The sequence below is a fragment of the Rhamphochromis longiceps genome, linkage group LG22 (assembly GCF_057381845.1).
Source record: "Rhamphochromis longiceps isolate RC_006_pf linkage group LG22, R_longiceps_female_GT1.1, whole genome shotgun sequence".
Lineage (NCBI taxonomy): Eukaryota > Metazoa > Chordata > Actinopteri > Cichliformes > Cichlidae > Rhamphochromis > Rhamphochromis longiceps.
The window spans coordinates 8,477,913-8,500,124 of record NC_140577.1 but is presented as its reverse complement, the minus strand read 5'-3'; the positions used below and the strand labels follow the sequence as shown (position 1 = coordinate 8,500,124).

At 39.3% G+C, this 22,212-nt stretch overlaps 1 protein-coding gene across 1 annotated transcript; it reads left to right on the top strand.

Annotated features, from left to right (window-relative positions):
- Positions 1-16,972: 16,972 nt before the first annotated feature.
- On the top strand, positions 16,973-20,356 carry galr1a (galanin receptor 1a). Its single transcript, XM_085395954.1, has 3 exons — positions 16,973-17,643; positions 17,924-17,989; positions 19,432-20,356. The coding sequence occupies exons 1-3, from the start codon at positions 16,990-16,992 to the stop codon at positions 19,783-19,785; spliced, it is 1,074 nt and encodes a 357-aa protein (XP_085252080.1). The 5' UTR covers positions 16,973-16,989; the 3' UTR covers positions 19,786-20,356.
- Positions 20,357-22,212: the final 1,856 nt, after the last annotated feature.

Genomic DNA, 22,212 nt, shown 5'->3' with positions numbered 1-22,212 from the left:
CCCATCTTATCTTAATGACCTTGTAGTACCATATCACCTTATTAGAGCACTTCGCTCTCGCACTGCAGGTCTACTTGTTGTTCCTAGAGTATTTAAAAGTAGAATGGGAGGGAGAGCCTTCAGTTTTCAGGGCCCTCTTCTGTGGAACCAGCTTCCAGTTTGGATTCAGGAGACAGACACTATCTCTACTTTTAAGATTAGGCTTAAAACTTTCCTTTTTGCTAAAGCATATAGTTAGGGCTGGACCAGGTGACCCTGAATCCTCCCTTAGTTATGCTGCAATAGACGTAGGCTGCAATAGACTGTTGATGTGATTTGGCGCTATATAAATAAAATTGAATTGAATTGAATTGTTTTGAAGAGCAGAAAATGTCTGCATTAAGAGGCAGTAAAGCAGGTGGAGGCACATATAAACACTCAGAGAGGGCAACGCTTCCCGAAGGGCAAGTGCTATATAAAACTTTGATGTTTTATGATGTCTTTATTACAACACGCTGTCATCAGCCTGCTTTTATAGCAACACACTGATGTTTGACCTTTGACCTATGTCCTTCAAAGATTACATACTAAAATTACACATTTTATTATCTTTAACCATATGATTGGAGCAGAATGGGCTGAAGCCTTTGGCTTTAATAAGTTTTTAAAACTTCAGACTTTAAGATATACAAATACAGTGTAATTGTGCAAAACCCTGGCATCATTGTAACATATAAAAAATAAAATGTGTAGTCTCTCCGTGCCCTTTCATGTGACAGAGTACCTGATATAGTTTTGTGAAATTGTTTCTCAAGGTCAGCTTTGACCCTGGACACTAACATTGATGGTTAAGGTCAAAGCCAACCTAGGTACTAATATCCCCTAAGGTCTAGTATGTTTTTGTAAATAGAATAGAATAGAATAGATATATACAGACTAGATGAATATATACAAACATGAGAAAGGCACACATTTAGAGCAAAGTTTTTGGAAGTAATGCAAAGGACTTGGTCTTAGTATTGAGTCTGTATGTGATTGTGGGTTACTGTGGGTGTGACTGTGTGAAAAAGTAATTAGCACTATTGTTAAATCATGAATTAACTGGATTAATCTCATTTTTTGGGAAGCTAAGTTCACCTGTTTACTGGCAGACTTGTTGGATCAAGAAATCACTTAAATAGAAATTGTCTGATAAAACTGAAGCAGGCTAAAAGATCTCAAAAAGCAACACATGATGATATAAATTAAAGAAACAGCTGGGGAACAAAGTCACCGACATCTATCAGTTGGGAAAGGATTACAAAGCCATTTCTAAGGCTTTGCGACTCCAGTAAATCACAGTCAGAGCCATTATCCACAAATAGAGAAAACAGTAACGAACCTTCACTGGGGTGACCGATATACCGAAATTACTTCAAGAGCGCATCAGTGACTCATCCAGGAGGTCACAAAAGGAACCAGAGAAACATCTAAAGAACTGCAGGCCTCACTGGTCCAAAACAGTAAGGTTTTGGAGTGGCCAAGTCAAAGTCAAAACTTAAATCTTATTGAAACCCTTTGGAATGACCTTAAATAAGCTGTTTAAGTTTAAGTCCCTTCTTGTGTACAAACTTCCTGCAGAGGTCTGAAATTACTTTTTTACACAGGGTCAGGTAGGTTTGGATAAATATTTCCCTTAATAAATGAAATCACCATTTAAGAACTGTCTTTAAATGAAACCCCAAGCGCTCCTTAAAGAGTGTTTATATTGAATTGGAAGTGACAGACCCGCCTTAGTGTTGCTATAAACTGTTGTGTCACGGTACTTATGTTTGCTGTAAAGCACGTCTTGCCTGATGCCAGCTGCTTTGACAGAACGGCAGAATTAGACATCCTAGAAATGAGATGGATCTATGTTTTGTTCACAGACCATTTCTGTCCTCAAATAAGTCTTTGAAGATTTAAATTTGTCTGAAATTACTTTCTTTTCATTTCTCTTTAATCTGAGGAAGACAATAGCTGTGGTAGAAAAAGGAAGAAAGGAGATGTTACTCTGTCTCATTTAAACTGTGATCCACTAATAAGCCCCGAGAGTGAAAAGCCTTTGTGCTGCTGCGTCTCTTCGTCACCCTGGATGACCTCTTCGTATCGAGTGGCTTCCCTGTAGATGCACATAGATGACACCATAGCTTTGAGGCTCGGCAGCTGATGTCTCCATTTAGCAGACACTTGGCTGAAAAAGAAAGAAAAAACACTTTAAAGTAAATATAATTGTGTTTCATTTTACATCTAGTGTTTCATAATTCAAGATTTAGTCCTTTAAGTCAATTATCACTAAAGGAATAATGATTTGCTGATTTTTCTGAGGCAGTTTGTCTCTTTTCTGTCTTTGAACATTTCTATTGTTTGAGCTAATTGGATCAGCTGTAAGATATGCTCCCCCCCCCATCGCAGTGCGTCCTTGCAGCAATCCTTTTGGCTGGTAAACAACTCAATGCAAATGTCTTGGTGGTTGAAAGCCAATGATTCCATCAACATTTGGCAGGAGCCACAGCGCAGGGCTCCAGCATAAAGCGATCATTTGTTTAGCGACTCAACAATATCGTGCTCTCTTGTTTCAAACCGAAGGCTGGAGGATATTTTTGAGCCACCGCCGCTAGCTGCACACGAAGGGGATTTTTGCAACCAGAGACAAAGTAGAAACAGAAGAGAAGTCTGTGTTGGAAATGTTTCTTTTGCAGGTTTTCTGTCTTAAATATCACAGCCAGCCCCTGTTTTTGCAGCCATTGAAATATAATCACTTAATTTCTTTATTTATTTTTTGGTGATACTGTTTTCCCAGTAAATGTTTCATGTTTATGTCACCTAAAATTTGTTTAAATATTGCTACGTGTTGCCTTACAATATTTCATCTCTCTTCCTTCTGCCTTACCCCACACACAGATAAAGTTCATGCACACTGCTTTGTATTTATTGGAGCCACTGATGTGTTAAAAACATCTGTGCTGGGTAAAGACGGCCTGTTATGCACCTAGTTTCCCCCACAGAGAGCAGGTGACCATTCGGCTGGTTTTCAGTAAATCTCCATCTTTGCATTCATTATGAAAACAGTGAGTCTGTCTCTCAGTGCTGCATGCTGATCACATAAAAGAAACTCTGACATTTGTGTACACATCAGCGATGTATTCCAGTTTACTCCACTCTGTGGGAGTGTGACAGAAACATGTTGGTAGGCAGCGAAGGTCACTGAAAACAACAAGACACTTCACAGGAGTGGACGAACTGCAAACTGTGTAATACATTTCTCAGTTTTATCTTTCTGATGTAATCAACAGAATTGATCAATCTATCACTGGTCTGCTTTTGTCCCATTTAACGCATTCATGAGATTGGCAGGGCCTGAAAGAAGCGCAGCCATGTTGTTATCATAATAATACTGTGGCAATATTTTCCACTTCCGTGCCAAAAAAGATTTTACAGATTTCACTCATTGTGCCTGCGATGGCTCAAGTGGGCCAGCTGCCTGCTGTTTCCATTCATTTCAAAACAACATGCAAACTGCATCTGCAGGATCCTAACATCTGTCACGGACTTATGGTTTTACTAAAACATATTCAGGTGTTCAGTGAATAGATTTAAAAATATCATGGTTTAGAAATAAGACAGGAAAAATCTCCTTTTTCTTACCCTCAGCTGTAGCTTGAGCCACAGAAGAGAAGAAACCCAGCTGATAAAGTCATCTTGGACAATTCAGCAGTCTGTCACAGGGCTAACACAGAGACAGGCAACCATTCGCACCTTTAAAATCACCATTCACATGGATCTCTTTAGACTATAGAGAACAAACAGACTTTGCAGGAATCCTTCCTTCAGCTGCAGCCATGAATTCCTGAATGCTGAAATATAGCAAGTTGTTCATTTCTGGTTCTTACATGGGTAACTGTTTACTGTGTTCAGCATTACCTGGAATCCTAATTCAGAGTAAACACAGATTCAACACCACATTTGAATGCATCTCTTCTCTTTTATTTTTTACTTGCTTTGTTTTGGATTCACTGCCAGTAAAAACACACAACCCTGTCGTTACTTTTGAAAAGACTGCGGGAAGGTTTTGTTTCCTGAAACCAAGCAGGAATAATGTGAACCTAATACCACTTTTGAAACCTCTCAATTCTGAAGGTTTCTCTCCCTTCAGTGAATCCCCATGCTGCTTTCCCTCATGTTTTACTTTCAACTGTTATCCTTCTCCCTCTTCATCTTCGCAGCCTCCTTTAACAGCAGAACTCCTGCTGCTTGTTCCAGCATCTCCAACTTGTAGCTACCAATAGCTGAAAGAAAAGTTCTATGTGCCTCTTATTTTGCTTTATCTTCCCTGGAGATGTGTCTTGTTTGTTTTCTTTTGTCTGATACAAGTTCTTTTGGTGTTGTGACTTTCATGCATTTACTTTTGAATTTCCTTTGTTTCATTCACTTCAGTACTTGTTTGTGACAGTGCTGTGCAGATGAAAGTCCAATTTGAAAAGTGTGGTTCAGACATTTGGTCAAACCTACAGCTCAAGTGCACATCAGACATAAGAGACATGTTATGTCTGATCTAACTCCCAAAGTACCATACCCTCAGCCATATTAAAGAACAAGTCGTGCCTTCACACCTGCAAGTCTTCATGTTTATCATCCATCTGAAGCCATATTTGAAATTTAGAACTAGTAACTTCAGATGGCACGATCTTAAAACAGCATGTTCCCAGCAGCAATTAATAGTTTATCTTAACACTTCTTGTTGTTTCCTGCTGTGTGCTGCATGTACAGTAAACACTATGGAAATGAGCATGCTCAACTTTGATCTGTGTTTACTCCAGCAGTGCATCTCAATGACCAGAAGCAGCACGCTGTGGTCATGCTGAGCGGTTCTTACGTGGGTCTTGGTGTGTTTCTGTGATCGTGATTAAATTTGCACAGGTTCCTGACACTGGATGCAAAATAATCTGAGCCAACAAGGGCTTAAAAAAGACATTTCCTCTGGCTCCAGATAAATCAACAGGACTGTTTGACTTTGCACTTGACAGTGGCACTCATGATTGCTGAGGCAAACCTCGATCACTCCCTCTGCTGCTGGTGTGAGGAACTGTGACTCTGATGAATATTTATTTTGCTTTACTTAAGTGTCAGAATGTGTTAATTTAATTAAATGGTAAGATTTACTATGACCCTTCTCAGAGGCTCAAGAAAAAGAAAAAAAAAGAATTAAAGAATATCTTTCTCATATCAGCCTACCACACTGCATTCTGCTTTATCGCTAATATAAAATTTAGTACTCATCACTCCTTCCTGAATAATGAGGTTGGATAAGGTAAACCACTGAAAAAACAGAGTCCAGATCAGGGTGCCAAATGCTGTTTTATCAGAACTAGGATGGTATAGTACATTAAGATGTTTTGTGAAATGCACTGGACGCCGGTGTCTGCAGGGATTTTTTTCATTATTAGGTTTTAAAAATATGCTGCTGAGCAATTAGATACCATCAATTAATTGGCTACTTTGTAAAAGTCTTTGCAAAAAACAGTTCATTGTATGTGAGCCTTGCTTAAGACGATCAGTGGTAAATCTGCTTTTTGCAGCAGAAGAATTTATACATGCATCATCAGATTTTTAGTCTAAGGACCTTGGAAAGAAAAGCATCTGTTGCTTGAAGATCTTTCACCTCTCATCTGAGAAGCTTCAGTTCTTCAGTTCTTCAGGCAAATGGCCGTCCCTTCCTGAGCCTGGTTCTGCCGGAGGTTTCTTCCTTTTAAAAAAGAGTTTTTCCTTCCCACTGTTGCCAAAGTGCTTGCTCATAGGTGTTCATGTGATTGGTGTTTTTTTCCTCTGTGTGTATTATTGTAGGTTCTTCCTTAAAATATAAAACACCTTGAGGTGATTGTTGTTGTGATTTGGCGCTTTATAAATGAAATTCAATTGAATTGGTTGCTGGAGGCTGCTGGCTGGCACTAAATGAAATTAGTCAAAGAGGTCGCTGCACTGAAAACCTGCTCTCATCATTCACAGATTGTTGTCATCTTTAGTTTGCATGGAAGACACTGATTTGTCAGTAAACACTTGTCATCTTCTTGATCTTCTTGAGAATGTTCACCTTCAAGGTAGTAGTTGAACCTTGCCACTGAAACCAAGACATTTCAAAAGGCACGATTTTTACTTTGAAGGTGAACGGTCTCTGTTCCCAGTTTATGCTGCATTTTTCACAGTTTCACTGCCCCTTAGCAAGTAGTTGGCCAGTGTTTTGTCATGATTTGACATCTTTACAAGCTACGGGCAACCACACAAATTTGAAACCAATGCACTGGCAAGGAGGTTTTTGGTGTAGTCCTGTATACTTCTTCGCAACAGCGAGCCACTTTCCATCCAGTCAGAGTATTGTCTCTAGCATCTAATTACTGTGGTTCTGGTCTTACGCCTGCATGACTGAGGCTTTAGCATGTGACTGACTCACGACTTTTTGCTGTGGACGCATTGATACGGAGCTGTATTATAACATATAGAAAAACAGCTGCACAGATGATTTTTGTGACTGTTTTGAAAACTCAAAAGTGCCTTTTAATACCCACCAGGGGGCAATACCTGTGACTGCAAAAACCTTTGGCCTTATAAAAATCCGACAGAAAGTTGCCTTTGTAAACACTTTCCTGATGCATTTATGGGCTCATTCACTCATTCCAATAAAAATGTAGTTCATTTTGTAAATTATGATCATTATAAGGGCCAACTGTTATGTTGTATTATGTGATGCATGTGTTGGGTAAATATACTGTAACCAGCAAGGGAAATTAAAAAACCTGTGAACCAATTCAGGAGTGAAAATCGAGGTCAAACACACTCGCCCGATGTATTCTAGGGACCTTATTACCACCACCATGTAAGCCTCTTAATGTGGACAATGTGGATCTTTAAAACAGGACTGTTTTCAGCAGTTTTCATTCAGCACCTCATTTTGTTGCAAAGACCGTGGTCAAAGAAACCCTTAATTGTGAGATGTAGGCGGCTTCTGACAAAACTGCACTGAGACAAAAACATGTTGCATCTTCCATGATATAAAACCACTATTTAGATTGTTTTGTTTTGTTTTTGCTGTTAAAGCCTTGAAAATAGCTCACATCTCCTTTTTTCAATTTATTCAGCTAGAGCTCACCATCCCATACATGCTCAACCTCTGACATCCAAAAGAATATGACACATTCAGACCATCCGCTGACATAGTCATCACCTAAAAAGAATGACCTCAAGCTTTGATTGAAGACTTTAAAGCTCTACTACCTAATGTCTTTTTTATTACGCTCATAATCGTCTTTATGTAGGGTTTTTTATTTGCACACATGCACAACAGCATGAAACTAGATAATAAAAACAAAACGGATGTGACAGGAGATAACATGTACTCTCACGTATCCACAACTGAGCGCTATATTATCTGAGGGATGTTTCGTTTTCTCTATAAGAGGATGCTTTATTTAGTCATTCCACAAGAAGAAGAAAAAATCAGTACTGAAGAAAAAAAGCAGAGTTTTTATTTTATTCCCTGAGAAAAAAGCAGTCTTATCTTACTGAAAATTGATGTTGGTTTGAGGAGGAAGGCTAGCATTTTGACATCATCATCCTCTGCATCTTCAGGGACTCAGAAAGACCTATCATTATCCAGAAAAGAAAATGAAGGCAAAACAAAACCCAACAAACACTGTGGTCTTTGAAAAGTAAATCACCAAAATGACAACCTGAGGCTCCCAACTAGTTAGCAGGAGAAGTAAGCTTGTTTCAAATTATTGGTATAAATGGATGTGCTGTTGCTGTGGTCTCCTCTCATGGCTCAGTGTCATGGAAACAACAGGTCTGACTCCAAGCTGAGGTAAAGGGCTAACCACCTGAGAGGGCAAGCAGCAGAGTCGAAAGCAGCTTATCTCCTTATGTCTCTAACAAGGTTGGTAAAGAAAATCACAGAGGTGGGAGGGGAGACGATGTTGTATAAGATCATGGTATCGCTGTGAGATAAAGCTGCGGCAGATGCTGAAAGTAGGACTTCATGCATCACACCTTAATGATTGTGCCCTTTAGGACTCCATTACTCCTGCACTGAAACAAAGGCTCACATGGTTTGTTTGTGACGTCCCTTCTTTACAGATTTCACACAATGTCACAAATTAGTGTCACAGTACTTCAAAGAAAACAAATTTATTTCAAATATAGCTGAGGATATATGAGACATTACACAAAAAAATCCACCTCCAATAAACACAAAGCAATAATTTTGAGCAAAATGCAACCGAAATATATGAAATCAAATGTTTATTTATTCAAATAATTATTCATTAAGGAAAATATGCTGGGTGTCAACTGAGTCTGACACAGAGAGAGAGACACTCACATTCACAGCTATAGCCAGTTAAGATTAATCAGTTAACCAGACAAGCTCTATTATCTGAGGGAAGAAGCTGGAGCACCTGGAGAAAAGCCTCTTAAGCACTTGGAGAATATGTAAGCTTGACACTGTAACGCCCCCTGATGGGTTTGAACCATCTTGCTCTATGGCAACAGTGCCAGTTCCTTTTCACCGCACTGCCCTAAACAATCCATGTAACACTTGGAGGACTGATCATCTTGGGAAATATGATTATGTGTTGTTCTGAACTATAACATCCATCCAACTGTAATTAAAAGAAATTCTCTTGCTGTTTTGTAGTGGTCACATCTTCTTACCTCTCTGATCTTTGAATTTTGCACACTCCCATTCGATCCCTGCGATCTACTGAACAAACGCTAGCTATCTTGAAAAAACAAACAAACAGAGGAGGTCGCATTTTTGCACTGACTGAAACAACTTCTCCTTCACATCAGGACCTCCCCAACATTAGAACAGTTTTTAAAATCAGTTTGAAAAACATTTTTTTTTGTTTTTAAAACAGACTGAGTTTTTCTTTTATTTACTTTTGAACAGTTCTACTTTATTCATGTTTGCATGTTTTATGTTTTCTTTTTTCAATTTTTTTTTAATTATTTTGTGTTGTTTATAAATGTGCTTACAAGTAAATTTGACTTGACTTGTTGTTGTGGTGTTTAAGTCTCAATCAGAGTTACTTTTTGTGCTTGGAACACATGTGTTATGACCCCTCTGAGGTCTACAATGACTTACACCTCAGGGCCACGGTCATGGCTTTGCTGATTTCTGGATCTGTTTGGCTGATGATTGAAAGTGCAGCAGTGGGTATATCACATCACCATATTAATGGTGTTTACCTCTAAGGGTCATTATGAAATACCTCTTTAAAGGGAACCTATTATGGTCAGTTTTCACCACTGTATTTTTGTTCTTGGATTGGGCTGGAAGCTTTGAAACATTCGCAGTTTAAAAAATACAACTTATAGAAATTTTACTGGTACTCGGTGCAGCCCCTCAGTTAGTCTTCTCCCTGGACAAAAGGCATTTTAACCCTAACCCTCTTGATGACAACCCTAAACAGAGGTAGGTAGAATGGTCGCCTCATGATCGGAAGGTTGGGGGTTTGAATCCACCAAACGGCTACCCTGAGGTTCCCTTGAGAAAGGTACCGTCTCTACACACTGCTCCCTGGACACTGGATTGGTAGCTGCCCACCGCTTCACTGAGTGAATGGGTTGAATGCAAAGGACCACAAAGTTTCCCACATGTGGGATTTAAAATTTAAAAAACTATCTTCTTGAAGGCCAAAAAGCAAATGTTTAGAAGAAAATGTGGATAGTTTATAATGCATATCAATTATATTGATTTTTTGTTTCAAGACTACAAAGACTGGGAAGAAGAGTTTAATAAGTACAAACATTATGTAATCTTTTTATTATATACTTCCAATGTACAGCACTTTGTGTCAGCTGTGGGTGTTTTAAAGTGCTTTGTAAATAAAGGTGATGATGATGTAATCTGATTACCTATGGTTGGAGTTAGAGTTGAGCTTCTCACTGGTGATAATTTAGATCACAGAGGGTTAAAACAGCTACTTTAAATTTTTACTTAATTTACCAATACTGAAAACACTAATAAAAAGTATTTGTTATTGGTATCAACTGGAAGTTTTAAAAAGAGGTTTTTGTAAACACTTAGAAAAAGGAAGTTCTTTGTATTTTTTTTAATATAGAGAAAATTCCTCCCAAAATCCAATGACTTTGGGAGTTAGATCAATGTTAGATTAGTTGGTGATTCTAAATTGGCAGCAGGTAGATGAATGAACGGTTCATTTAAAAATTAGACACCAGACTTATGATGTAAATGTTTGTCTTTCTTTTATTGGACTATCTAATTTAATAAGTAAATATGTTATAATAACTTTTATTTCTCCTGATTTATTTGTATGGTTAGGTTAATAAAACAAACAAAACAAAACATTAACTATAAACATTGTTAAAAGACTTTATTTAGTTTTAAATGCACAGTATTTTTTGGGTGACTGTGGCTCAGGTGGTTGGGAAGCGCATCTGAATCTGGAAGGTCGCCGGTTCGATCCCCGGGCTCTCTGTCCTGGTCGTTGTGTCCTTGGGCAAGACACTTTACCCTACCGCCTACTGGTGTTGGCCAGAGGGGCCGATGGTGCGATATGGCAGCCTCGCTTCTGTCAGTCTGCCCCAGGGCAGCTGTGCATTCACACACTGCCTCCACCAGTGTGTGAATGAGTAGTGGCATTGTAAAGCGCTTTGGGTGCCTTAAAAAGTGCTATATAAATCCATTGGTATTTTTATAAAGTAAAAACAATTTAGATATAGTAGACATCTAAACTGGACTTGCTTTGCAGGTTGACAGGAGATGAACTGAAGAATGTAACAACACGCTTTGCATTTTACAGCTTTTCCGAGGCTTCAGTATCACTTTCTTTTTCCCAGCAGAGAAAGGGATAACATCTCAGTCGCTGGAGTAAGGAGTCACCATGGAAACTTGGGGCTGCTTCAGGACACGAGCTGAGCAACCAATTACAAAACATCTGCCATGCTCCCAAAAGTATAATAAAACCCCTTAATAAAAAAAAAAACATAATGACTACCACTGATGGTGAGAAAATGCTAAGTGGGAGAATTGGTCACAAACATTTGTCTTCATCTTCATCATCTGCCGCCATCATTAACATCAGTATCGCTGCCATCAACGATAACAATCCTGAGATGTTTGAGACTAAAGGAGTAAAGTTTCTGTGTTTTAGCAACATAACACCAGTAAATGAACCAAACATGTAAACAATAACAGCCTCAGTCAATCAACTGAGGATAAGATATCATCAGCCTCTGTTCTCAGGTTACATAGCATGTGCATCATCTCTGTCGTCATATCCAGATGGTATCCCTCTAAGCAGATTTGGCTGATACTCACATGCTTGTATAATGATAATAAGCTGCTTGGAGACCTGCTCAGAGTAGATCAATAAGTGAAGACAGTCGACGATCAATGAAAACCCTTTTTCTAGCGCAGTCTGTGCTCTTTTCTGTGTTTTTTTTTTTCCACATTTTTATTCATCATTTAAAAACAACAACAACAAAAAACTTAAACCAACTAGTGATTTGTTGAATTTTCATTAATTTGAGGATCTTTTTTTCTTCTGGTGGTCAGTCTCACCGTACAGTGTGCACATTCTCGTGGTGTTCTGCTTTTGATACAGTGATGATGATTATTTTATGTATTGTTGACAATATCTTGACAACTTTATGATGGCGTCACAGATGAAATTAACCTCCTAGTACCTGGCGTCCACATATGTGGACATCACATTTTTGGTTATTTAGACCAAAATACTCAATTTTGCTCTACAAGGGCCTAATATCCATTTACGAGGACATTATACTGCTACTGTTCTATCAAAATTTTAAACGAATATCCTCATATGTGGCTCTCATTTTTCTTAAAAACAAAAATAAGGTCAAAAAACAAATCTGGTAATTCTTTGTTTTTACATTCATCGGGCCCCAATTAGCCAAAATATCAAAAAGAAATTAAAAATGCATGCCGTGGAAGAGTTCGGGTCTTAGGAGGTTAATGTTAGTTCATTGTGCCCACAGGATGAATCCTGGGTATTTTCAGGCCTAACCTCCAGGATTACTAGCAAATTAGATTTGATCTTTATTGTGGAGTGCTAAAGTGCTAAAGTCATGTCCTCTACTTGGTTGTCTGAGTGCTTGTAACTGGCTACAATATCATAGACCAGTCATAGTCTGTATATTTAAAGTCCCCACTCTCACCCACACACTCCTGCATTTCTTTTCTCTCTCGCTGCCTCCTAACATGCCTTCCCCCTTTCATTTTCCATTATCTTCAACCAACAGTACCAACATCCTGTTGGCCAGCAGCACTGGAGCCAGTCGTTAACCTTGACATCTACCAATCCATTATGGAAATCTTCTTTATGATTCCATTTATCCAGGCTTGGGACTGTCACTGGGAGTATATGTGTCCTGTTCATTGTTGGGTTGTTATTGGCTATTGGACATTTTGAGCATTTTATTATCACAGTGTTCAGCTTGCTTAAATTAATGTCCCAACAGCCTTCATAGCTAATGGCAAAAGTGAGCTGATCTCCATTGGTTCCAGTGGTAAAATCCTAAAGTTCAGTGCTTTAAAAAACATGCTTAGAACAAACAGTTTGGATAGCTTTACCTTTCACAACAACAATTATTTGCTAGTAGATGGTCAAATAAATCAACCATTTGTTAACTGGTAGATCTTAATGTGCAGCTTTACTTAACAGTTGTGCTGCAGCTGATAGCTTTCTGCTAGGCTTCATTTGCCATCAAGGGACCTTTTTACCATGTTTCCCATGTTTGTGCTTTCTGGATTACTGTTTATGGGATTATCTGAAAAATAACATGGCTTGCTGTTTGGAACAGTCAGATTTCTATTCTTAAATTTTGCACCATGACTTTGCATTACACCTGTATAGTTTATGGATGCATGAGGTAGCTATCAAAGCTGAGGTGACATCTTATTCACCAAAATCACTTCTGGGCCCTGTTTCAGGAAGCCGGTTTGGAAAACTCAGAGTGAAAAACGACACTCAGGGTTGAGTAACCCCGAACTGTCCAACTCGTAATATTCGGTTTCAGAAAGGCTGATAACAATTAGTTCAGTCAACGCGGAGTTGCTTTAACCCCAAGTGAAGCGCGCGGACGAGGATACATAAAGCCCTGATAAGCGGAGCACAGATTAAGCGAGTCACCATGGAGACGGAGGGAAAGAAGGCGCGGTCAATGTATTTCACAGCGCTTGAGGCCGAAATTCTGATGGCAGCATATGCCGATAACATGCAAATTCCGCGGAAAAAAGTAACACAGCCTCAGCTGCAAAAGAAAGGGAGCATGCATGGCAAAACATAGCCGACAGAGTCAATGCATGAGTGTTAATATAAACATTGATCTAGGGATTTCCACCCATTTAACACGTTATTTTATCATATGTTATTTTATTTGTTATTTTATACATTTTATTTTGTGATGTGATGTGAGCGCAGGTGCAACCCAACAGGCCCCAAACGTGCCTGGCAGCAAGTAAAAATGAAATATAAAAATATAGTCCAAACAGGTAAGGTGTAATTGTATTATGAGCCATAGTGCTTGGTCTGTTTGTCCGATGTAAATCAATTGCAGTTAGAGGCTACATTAATTTTCTTTCTGTAAGCACTTATTGAAATTATCTGAGCACATTACAAGTACATATTTGCTTACTCTGTATGCTCAAATGTGGCCCGTTATAGCCAACAGAAAAAAAGCGGAGGCCCGAAAAACAGGTGGGGGTCCTCCACCACCACCACTCACAGAGGCTGAGCAGTTGGCCCTCAGCCAAAACAGTGGGCGCCCTGTGGCCGAAGGCATCTCTGCGGGGACATCCTCTGAGTCAATAACCCCGCAAGACACAAGTGCCTACATAAGGGGTAAATTCAAAATAACACATGATGTGCATACATCCTTTCTTCACAGTCACCTTTGCAGTGCGACACATTCATTTGATAAACTCTTTACCATAATGAATTATTTTGTAGTGAAGTTATTTTCCTACTGATTTTGCCTTCCCTCAGTCTTGGTTGTCTTTGAGAGCATAATGACAATGAAGTGTAAGGTGATTGGTATGTTTGTTAATTGCCATTTGGTCCCTTGTAAGTTATAAGTGACCTGTATAAACCTCATATTCTATCAGTTGATGGTGGTGGTGTACTGCATCTGGTGCAGCCTCCTGTTGAGCCAGACCAACATGCAGTTGTGAGTAATACTCCACAGATTATATGAGTTTACAGTAGAACAGCAATGTTGTTTATTTCTTTACTACAGGAAAATAATGAAGAAACATTGACAGCTGTTACAGAGGAGGAAGCAACAGAGACACTTTATGAGGTTTACATCTTTTAATACTTTGTGTACAGGAAATACAGGCGACCAATAAAGCCAGTTGAACAAAAAATCTGTTTATTCTTCTTTCAACATGTTGAGGTGATGGGTCAAAGGAAATGATTGTGACATATGGTGTCTCTGACTGCTCTTCCATCTTGTATGTCCGTGGGAGGGTCAGGATGTTCATGGTTTGGATCACTGCTGATGTTTGGTTCAGAAGGACAGTGTTCTCCTCTAATTGTGGCAATGTTGTGAAGAATCACACATGCCACAATAATGTCACATGCCCTTTCTGGGGTGACCCTGAGTCTTTGCAGGCACTGGAACCGGGCCTTAAGCATTCCGATAGTCATTTCAATTCTGGCTCTTGTCCTGCAATTAGCCAGATTATATCGCTGCTGTGGGCCCGGTTCAGGGTCAGGGTAAGGGGTAAGCAAATAGGGTAAACATGGATACCCCCTATCACCAAGCAAGTAGCCAGTGAACTCTCCTAAGACAGAAGGATACACTTCAGTTCAAATGTCCCTGAAGCAATTGGTCTTTATATATTTTAAAGTATTCTCAACTCACCATGTCCAAATTTTGTGCTCAGTGTACATTCACGGAATATTTGTGAGTCATGGACAGAGCCTGGCCACTTGGCTTCCACATTTGTGATAACGTTGGCAGCATCATGATCTTCACAGTGCAGAGAACACAAATTAGCATCCATTACTATAATGAAATAATTTGTTAGTTTGAAATGCTACAGGGAACTATGTACCTGTACATTAATGCTGTGGAAAGACTTCCTGTTCACATAGTCTCCTTCATTTACTGAAGGAGCAATGATTGGAATGTGAGTGCCATCTGTACAGCCAATCACGCCTGGGAACCGTGAGAATAAATGTGCAATTTAAGTAGTAGTCCAAGTATCACCACATCATACATTAAGTTTTGGTCATCCTGATACCTGCAATTTTGTGGCATCCCTCTTTGATAAATCTTGTGGGTCTGTGACCGGGGAACACCACAAACGAGTGCAGGAGACGTTTCAGTGCAACTGTAACATTCCTGACTGCCCGACAGACGGTAGCCTTGGAAACGTGCTCAGCGTCACCAATATTATACAGAAAGCTCCCGTTTGCAAGAAACCGAAGTGCAATACAAATAATATGTACAGAACTGAGAGGATGTCCACGATGTGTCACATGCGTAATATATGGCCTGAGGATGTTATCCAAATAAATTATAGATTGTGCTGAGAAACGGTAACGTTCGCACAGAAAATCATCAGGAAATGATAAAATGTCCAAACGCGCTCTAATCACTCTCTCCCGGCGGAGAGCTCTGCGGAGAATTTGGGCTTCAACATCTACTGGCTCTTCAAGGAAGTGGCACGCCATGTCCGACACTTCCTACTGTCAGGTTTCCGACAAAGGGGCGGAGACAGTCAGGGTTAGTTGTAGTAAACCTGCTAGGGGGCAGGTTAGCTTCACGGAGTGTGTCGTCATAGTGACTCACTCAGGCTTCAGCTGAACTCGCTTTGTGAAACCGAAAACCCAGAGTTTTCGTTAACTCAGGGTATACTTACTCAGTTTTTCCACTAAACCGGCTTCCTGAAACAGGGCCCTGGCTATGAAAAAACAAAACGATACTATCAAAACAAAACAAAACAAGCCCCAGAAAAAACAAATAAAATACAAAACTAAACAAACCCCTTATATTGAGGCTGTGTCATTCGTGGATTGATGATGTCACAGCACATATGTCCATCTTTTACATACAGTCTATGCTAGCTAACTACAGTATGTCCTTCATTGCACTGGTAAAGCTCCAAGAAAGACAAGTCAGATCCTGCATCCCTATAAAAAGCTGTTTGGTAAATGTTCTGAAACTGTTACAAATAGTACACGCTAACATAGATAAACTATTCATCTCCTTTTTGAAGTCATACCAACTGCTTATAAGCAAGGATTACAAATCAGATACTTTATTAAGATTTTACAAATGATAATGACAAAAATATTTAATTAAACCTCTGTTTTATTTTGTTTTTTACTTTTGACTGTTTCTATTACATTGTAACATGAGTTATCTTCTGTCAATGGACACTTCATAAAAGTATAAAGAAAAAAGGAATAAGGAATCTATGAAAAGACTTAAAAAGTCTCAGAGCAGCATAATAAATTGTCATGCTATCTGTCCCTGAAAATACCTAAATCCATTTATTTTTGCTTGAAGTGAGCTTCTGGGGGAGATAATACATGCCATATTTACAAATAAAGTACTTATGTATGCATGTATATGATCTATTTCCTCTCATATAGCATATTCCATGTGCCAGCATGTGTTATTTTTGGATTTTCCTGGTTTAATAAAGTGGTACTGAATACTTCTGGATGTGGCTTGTTAACGTGAATTCTTAAAGCAGTCACCTGGTTTCTTTTTAGTTCTGGTTCACTGGCTATATGCCGCTGAAAAGTGAAAAGGTATTGGTGCGTACAGTATGGTGACGTTTCTCGGGAAGGCAGGCAGGTGGGGAGGGGGTCAACCTGCAAATACATGAGCTCTGTCCTGTCTTTACTCTAGAGGAAATCTATCTTCAGCTTGAGCCTCATAGAGGTTATCCATCCTTCGTAAAAACATGTAACTTTTCTTCACTGCTGGAAAATCATGGAGCTACAGGTGGAAAACCAAAGTCAGCCTTTCGCCACCAACACCATGAGGCTGCCAGCTAAAATCATCCTGGAAATGGGAGTAGATAACTTTATTTCTCTTCTAATATTTGGACTCATTTTCATTCTTGGTGTGCTTGGGAACACACTGGTCATAACCGTGCTGGCGCGCAGTAAACCCGGACAACCGAGGAGCACAACCAACATATTCATCCTCAACCTGAGCGTGGCTGACCTGTCCTACCTCCTCTTCTGCGTCCCTTTCCAGTCCACCATCTACATGCTGCCTACGTGGGTGCTCGGAGCGTTCATTTGCAAGTTTATCCACTATTTCTTCACCGTGTCTATGCTGGTCAGTATTTTCACTCTGTCAGCAATGTCCGTGGACCGTTACGTGGCCATCGTCCACGCTAGAAAATCCTCCTCGATCCGGGTGGAGAGGCATGCCATGCTCGGAGTGGTGCTGATCTGGACACTGTCCGTGGTCATGGCAGCTCCCGTTGCGCACTACCAGAGCATCGTGGAGAGGGAGAACAACAACACCTTCTGCTGGGAGGTCTGGCCGGAACACCAGAGGAAAGTCTACGTGATGTGCACCTTTGTGGTTGGATACCTTCTGCCTCTCACTTTGATATCTGTGTGCTATGCAAAGGTGAGCGCGCACGAACCAGAGTCAACATGTGACCATGAATATACAGTGTAATAACGAATTTTCAAAGTGTTGAAGAAATTAATGCGTTAACTTGTTATTCAGATCGTATTTCTCTCTTTTATAGTGTAAAAAATATTTATTTTAACAACAATGGATTGGTTTGTAAAAAAGGTTTAAGTCGTCCTTCAACATCTGCCCAGATGTCTTTCTGAAAATAAATAAACGTGAAATAATTTGGCTGCTCCTTGAAAACATTCACATGTGCGTTTTGTGTTTTCAGGTTTTAAATCATCTGCACAAAAAGCTCAAGAATGTCTCAAAAAAATCCGAGCTCTCCAAAAAGAAGGTTGGTGGAAGCAATTTTCTTTTGCTTCTGATTTCTCACTAAATTAGGAGTCAGTTCGCTGGCTGAGAGGTTAATGTGCTCATTAGGTGCAGATAAAAATGCCTGCACTCTTGAACTCCATTTACAGCACTTATATGTCAGCATAAAAATCTAGATTAAATTACCCAGTGGGGTTCTGGTGATGCTGTGAAGTGTCATTTTATTGCATTTGGCTCAAAACTCGGCACTGAGCTATCCACTAACAATTTTTTTCCAATCATTTATACCACCTTGCTTCCAAAAAAAGTAAATGTATAAAATCTAAATAAAACAATGTGCAAATTTTCTGCATTTATTCAGAAATCTTTTGGTCTTTAGATGACACTGCAGTAAAAAACTGACACAAATATTCAATTTACTGCATTGGCTCAGCAACACTTTTGGTGAAACAAACATGTGTGGAAGACTGGAACTACCAAAGAATTTAGCAATAAAATGTAAAATTTAAAAAAAACGATTGAATAAAGATATAAAAGAAAAAATAAAGAAAAAAATATATGTCTGAAGTCTCGATATGTCTCACAGCTGATAGATTAGTCAGTGCCTGTGTTTAATTTGGTATTATATCTCATGCAATTAATGGGTGGCTCCATAGTGGTCACCACATTCACCTAACATGCAAAAGATCCTTAATTTGAGACTGTGAGAAGTGGCAAACCCGTGCAAGCATTGCATCAGGAAGAGAATCAAGCGTGTGGATCCATCTGCTGTAATGACCAGAATAGGGGAGCAGGTGAAAGATGCTTTGCTGTCTGATGCATTTAAAGACATATTTTTATTAAGTTATTTGTTTATTTATGTTTGATTTTGGCAGTATTGGTCCACCATAATGTGCAGTGAGGCAAACTAGAAAACTTTCTTGTGGTTTGACCAATAAAAATTTAAAATAGTTTTTGGACGTCACGAGGAGAGAGACCAAACAGCTTGTCAGAGTTCAAAGACAGCATTCCTGATAGTTCACATGGCATGGATAACATCTATGAAGGCACCATTATTGCTAAATGATACACAACGCTAGGACAACAGCTTCCATCCTGAAGCCTTATTTCAGCGAAAAAATGCCAAACTGTGTTTTGGGAATATTCCAACAGAATTGCTTCTGAGTATAAGAGTTAGGGTTTTAAAGTGCCTGCAGTAAAGACCTGACAATATATAGTAAAGCATATAAACTCTACAGAGTGTTGTTAGAAGAAGAGGTGATTAGGATGAAGTTTAAAATGAACAGATGTTTTTCAAAAGCAATGGCACTTTTGATTGGTTGCACTTGTAAACTTTTAAATAAGTACAGGGTTTAAATGTCTAATAAATATATTTTATTTACATTTTACACATGTTCCAACTTTTTTGGAAACGTGTTCATACCCTTATGTGACACGTGACCTGTGATCATCTCTTTTCCACAGACTGCTCAGACTGTCCTCGTGGTGGTTGTTGTCTTCTGTCTGTCCTGGCTGCCTCATCACATCGTCCACCTGTGGGTGGAGTTTGGCTCCTTCCCTCTGAACCAGGCCTCCTTCGTGTTCAGGATGGTGGCTCACTGCTTGGCCTACAGCAACTCCTCCGTTAATCCCATCATCTATGCCTTCCTGTCTGAGAACTTCAGGAACTCGTATAAGCAGGTTTTCTGGTGCCGGGCACCCAGTGAGTGTCCTCTGAATGAAAACAGAGACCCCCGCAGCAGAATGGAGACGGCACCTTCTACTAATATCAGCGTGTCTTATAAAGGTCACGACTCTCAGATCAGTAAAATGCTTTGATGACACTGGCGGTGCATCCTGAGTACAGCCTGCCGGATAATGGATTTTTTTAAAGGCTGAAACTACTGATATGAAAGTTTAACCAAATCCAGAGTTTCATATATCGACTGATATTTGTATTTTGAAAGACTTTAAAGAGCATGTTTGATTTGGGCCTTCATTCCTCAATGTGGCACATTTGCATATCTCATGTATACACAAGAAGTAACAATTTTAAATGTCAGGAAATATCAACCCATTTCCTGCTCAAACAGATTACAAGAGGAGGGAAAAAATCTGTGTAATATATATAGTCTGTATATAAAATATGAACATGACTAAATGTCACCCACTGATTTGTGAAATCTCATTTTGAAGACTTGTTGTAAGTATCGTGACTGTCAGTGTCTATGATGCCAGAAGTGAGTATACATTTGTACAGGATGGTGAAGAGTGAAGTTATCAGGTAACGCTAGCAAGATTAGCATCAATGCACTGGTGATTTGCACAGAGAATGATTATTGCTAATTGGTACTAATTAACCAAAATACAAATATAATACTAAAACTTCACTCAACACAACAGCAGCATGGGTTTCTCTGACTGGTTATTTGCATAATTAAAAGTGCTTTAATTCAAGTTAAATGTGCTGAGTTATAAAATAAGATTCTCATTACATTATCGAGATCAAAGCTATATTTCATACCACTCTTTAACCTTTTGTTTTCTTTACTACCACTGAACATTTTGAACATGGGAGTTTATGGGGACTGAATCACTTCTGGACTTAGCATCAATAATACAGGGTGTATCTAAAATAATGCCCAGCTTTAGATGATTAGTTTACAATTTAACTCTGTCTGCCTAATGGAATGTACATACTGTACAGTCTATACCAGAGATATATGCGCGTAAGTGATAACGGTAAATGGACTGGTTCTTGTATAGCGCTTTTCTACTCTCACTGAGCACCCAAAGTGCTTTATACAACTCATGCATTCACCCAATCACTTCGCATTCACACTCTGATGGATGCATCGGAGGGCAACATGGGGTTAATATCTTGCCGAAGGATATGTGGCATGTAGACTGAAACTGGAATTGAACCACCGACCTTCTGGTGAGTAGGTGACCTGCTCTACCGCCTGAGCTACAGCCACTGCAATTGCAATAATGCATCATTTAAATCACATTGTAGATAACCGTTCTGCTCTCAAAGATCAAAGGTGAAGGTTAAATATAGTCTCACCTGAGCTGCCACAGACCTTAAGTTTCTCTGTAATCTGTGGCTTCCTGTGTGTTTTGAATGGATTATCCAGTGTGTGTGTGTGTGTGTGTGTGTGTGTGTTGTCTACCTGTTGTGTAGTCTGTTTTTGTTTAGAGGGAACTTAAAGGCAGTGTCTTTGTGTGAAGCGTTTTCACTGAATGTGCGGAAACTATGTGCACCAACTGCAAGCAAAGAAATGTCTAAAACCAAAATGTGTAAGTGTACAGTATGTGTGTTCAAGTTGTACAAAGACATGAATAATTTATGTTACAAACCAATAAACTCTTTTTAATAGCTCATGTGTGCATGAAACATGTTTGATGTTATGACTTTGCTCTGATATAACCAGAGCAGCACTGAGCCTGCTTACCTGGCTTCTTTATTGCACAGATTGCATGCTGTTTCCTGTTTATCCCCTGGGCTGAATTTGATTAACTTTTGCAAACAGGTAACTGTGCATGCTCCTTTCTGCAGTATTGTCTGCCCTCTGCAGGCATTATTACACTGAAAACTGGGGCAGTGCAGACTCAAGTGCTGTCTTAGAAAAGAGATAAAAAGCATTTGCACACAAATACAAACAATGCACACAGTTTCATTTCATTTCATAAAAACATCATGTGGTCGACTGCTCCCATAAACAACTGAATGAAACATTCACTTTATAAGGTTGATCAATAATTTTTTTTTTTGCCTGTCCCGTTTGGCTCTTTTGCCATCAGAATTGTTGTCTAAAGGCAAAGAAAGATGCCCAACGGATTTACTTTACCAAATTGACCATCCCAGCCTTGCCATAATGGTCCATTTGATTCACCTTTTATTGTGTATTTTATTTTCACTTGTTGAATACGGGACAGACTTGACTTGGGGAAAGAAGGGGAAAAAGAAAGAGGGAAAGAGAAACAGCTGAGAAGAGGGACGGGGGAGAAGGGCAAAAGACAAAAACCAACAGAATGAGCAGAAAAAAAGAAAAAAAAGAGAAAAAAAGAGAAAAAAATGCATATATCGATCACCTGGATCACCTGTTGAGAAAGAAAAAAGAAAACAAGCAGAAGAGAACAAGAGTAATAGAATAAACAACATCACAATGATATATGGGAATATGACAGTAAATACTAAATATTAAACATTATTGTGCAGCACATAAGATCAACAGAACACAGTGTGCTTTGAGGTAGGAGCCA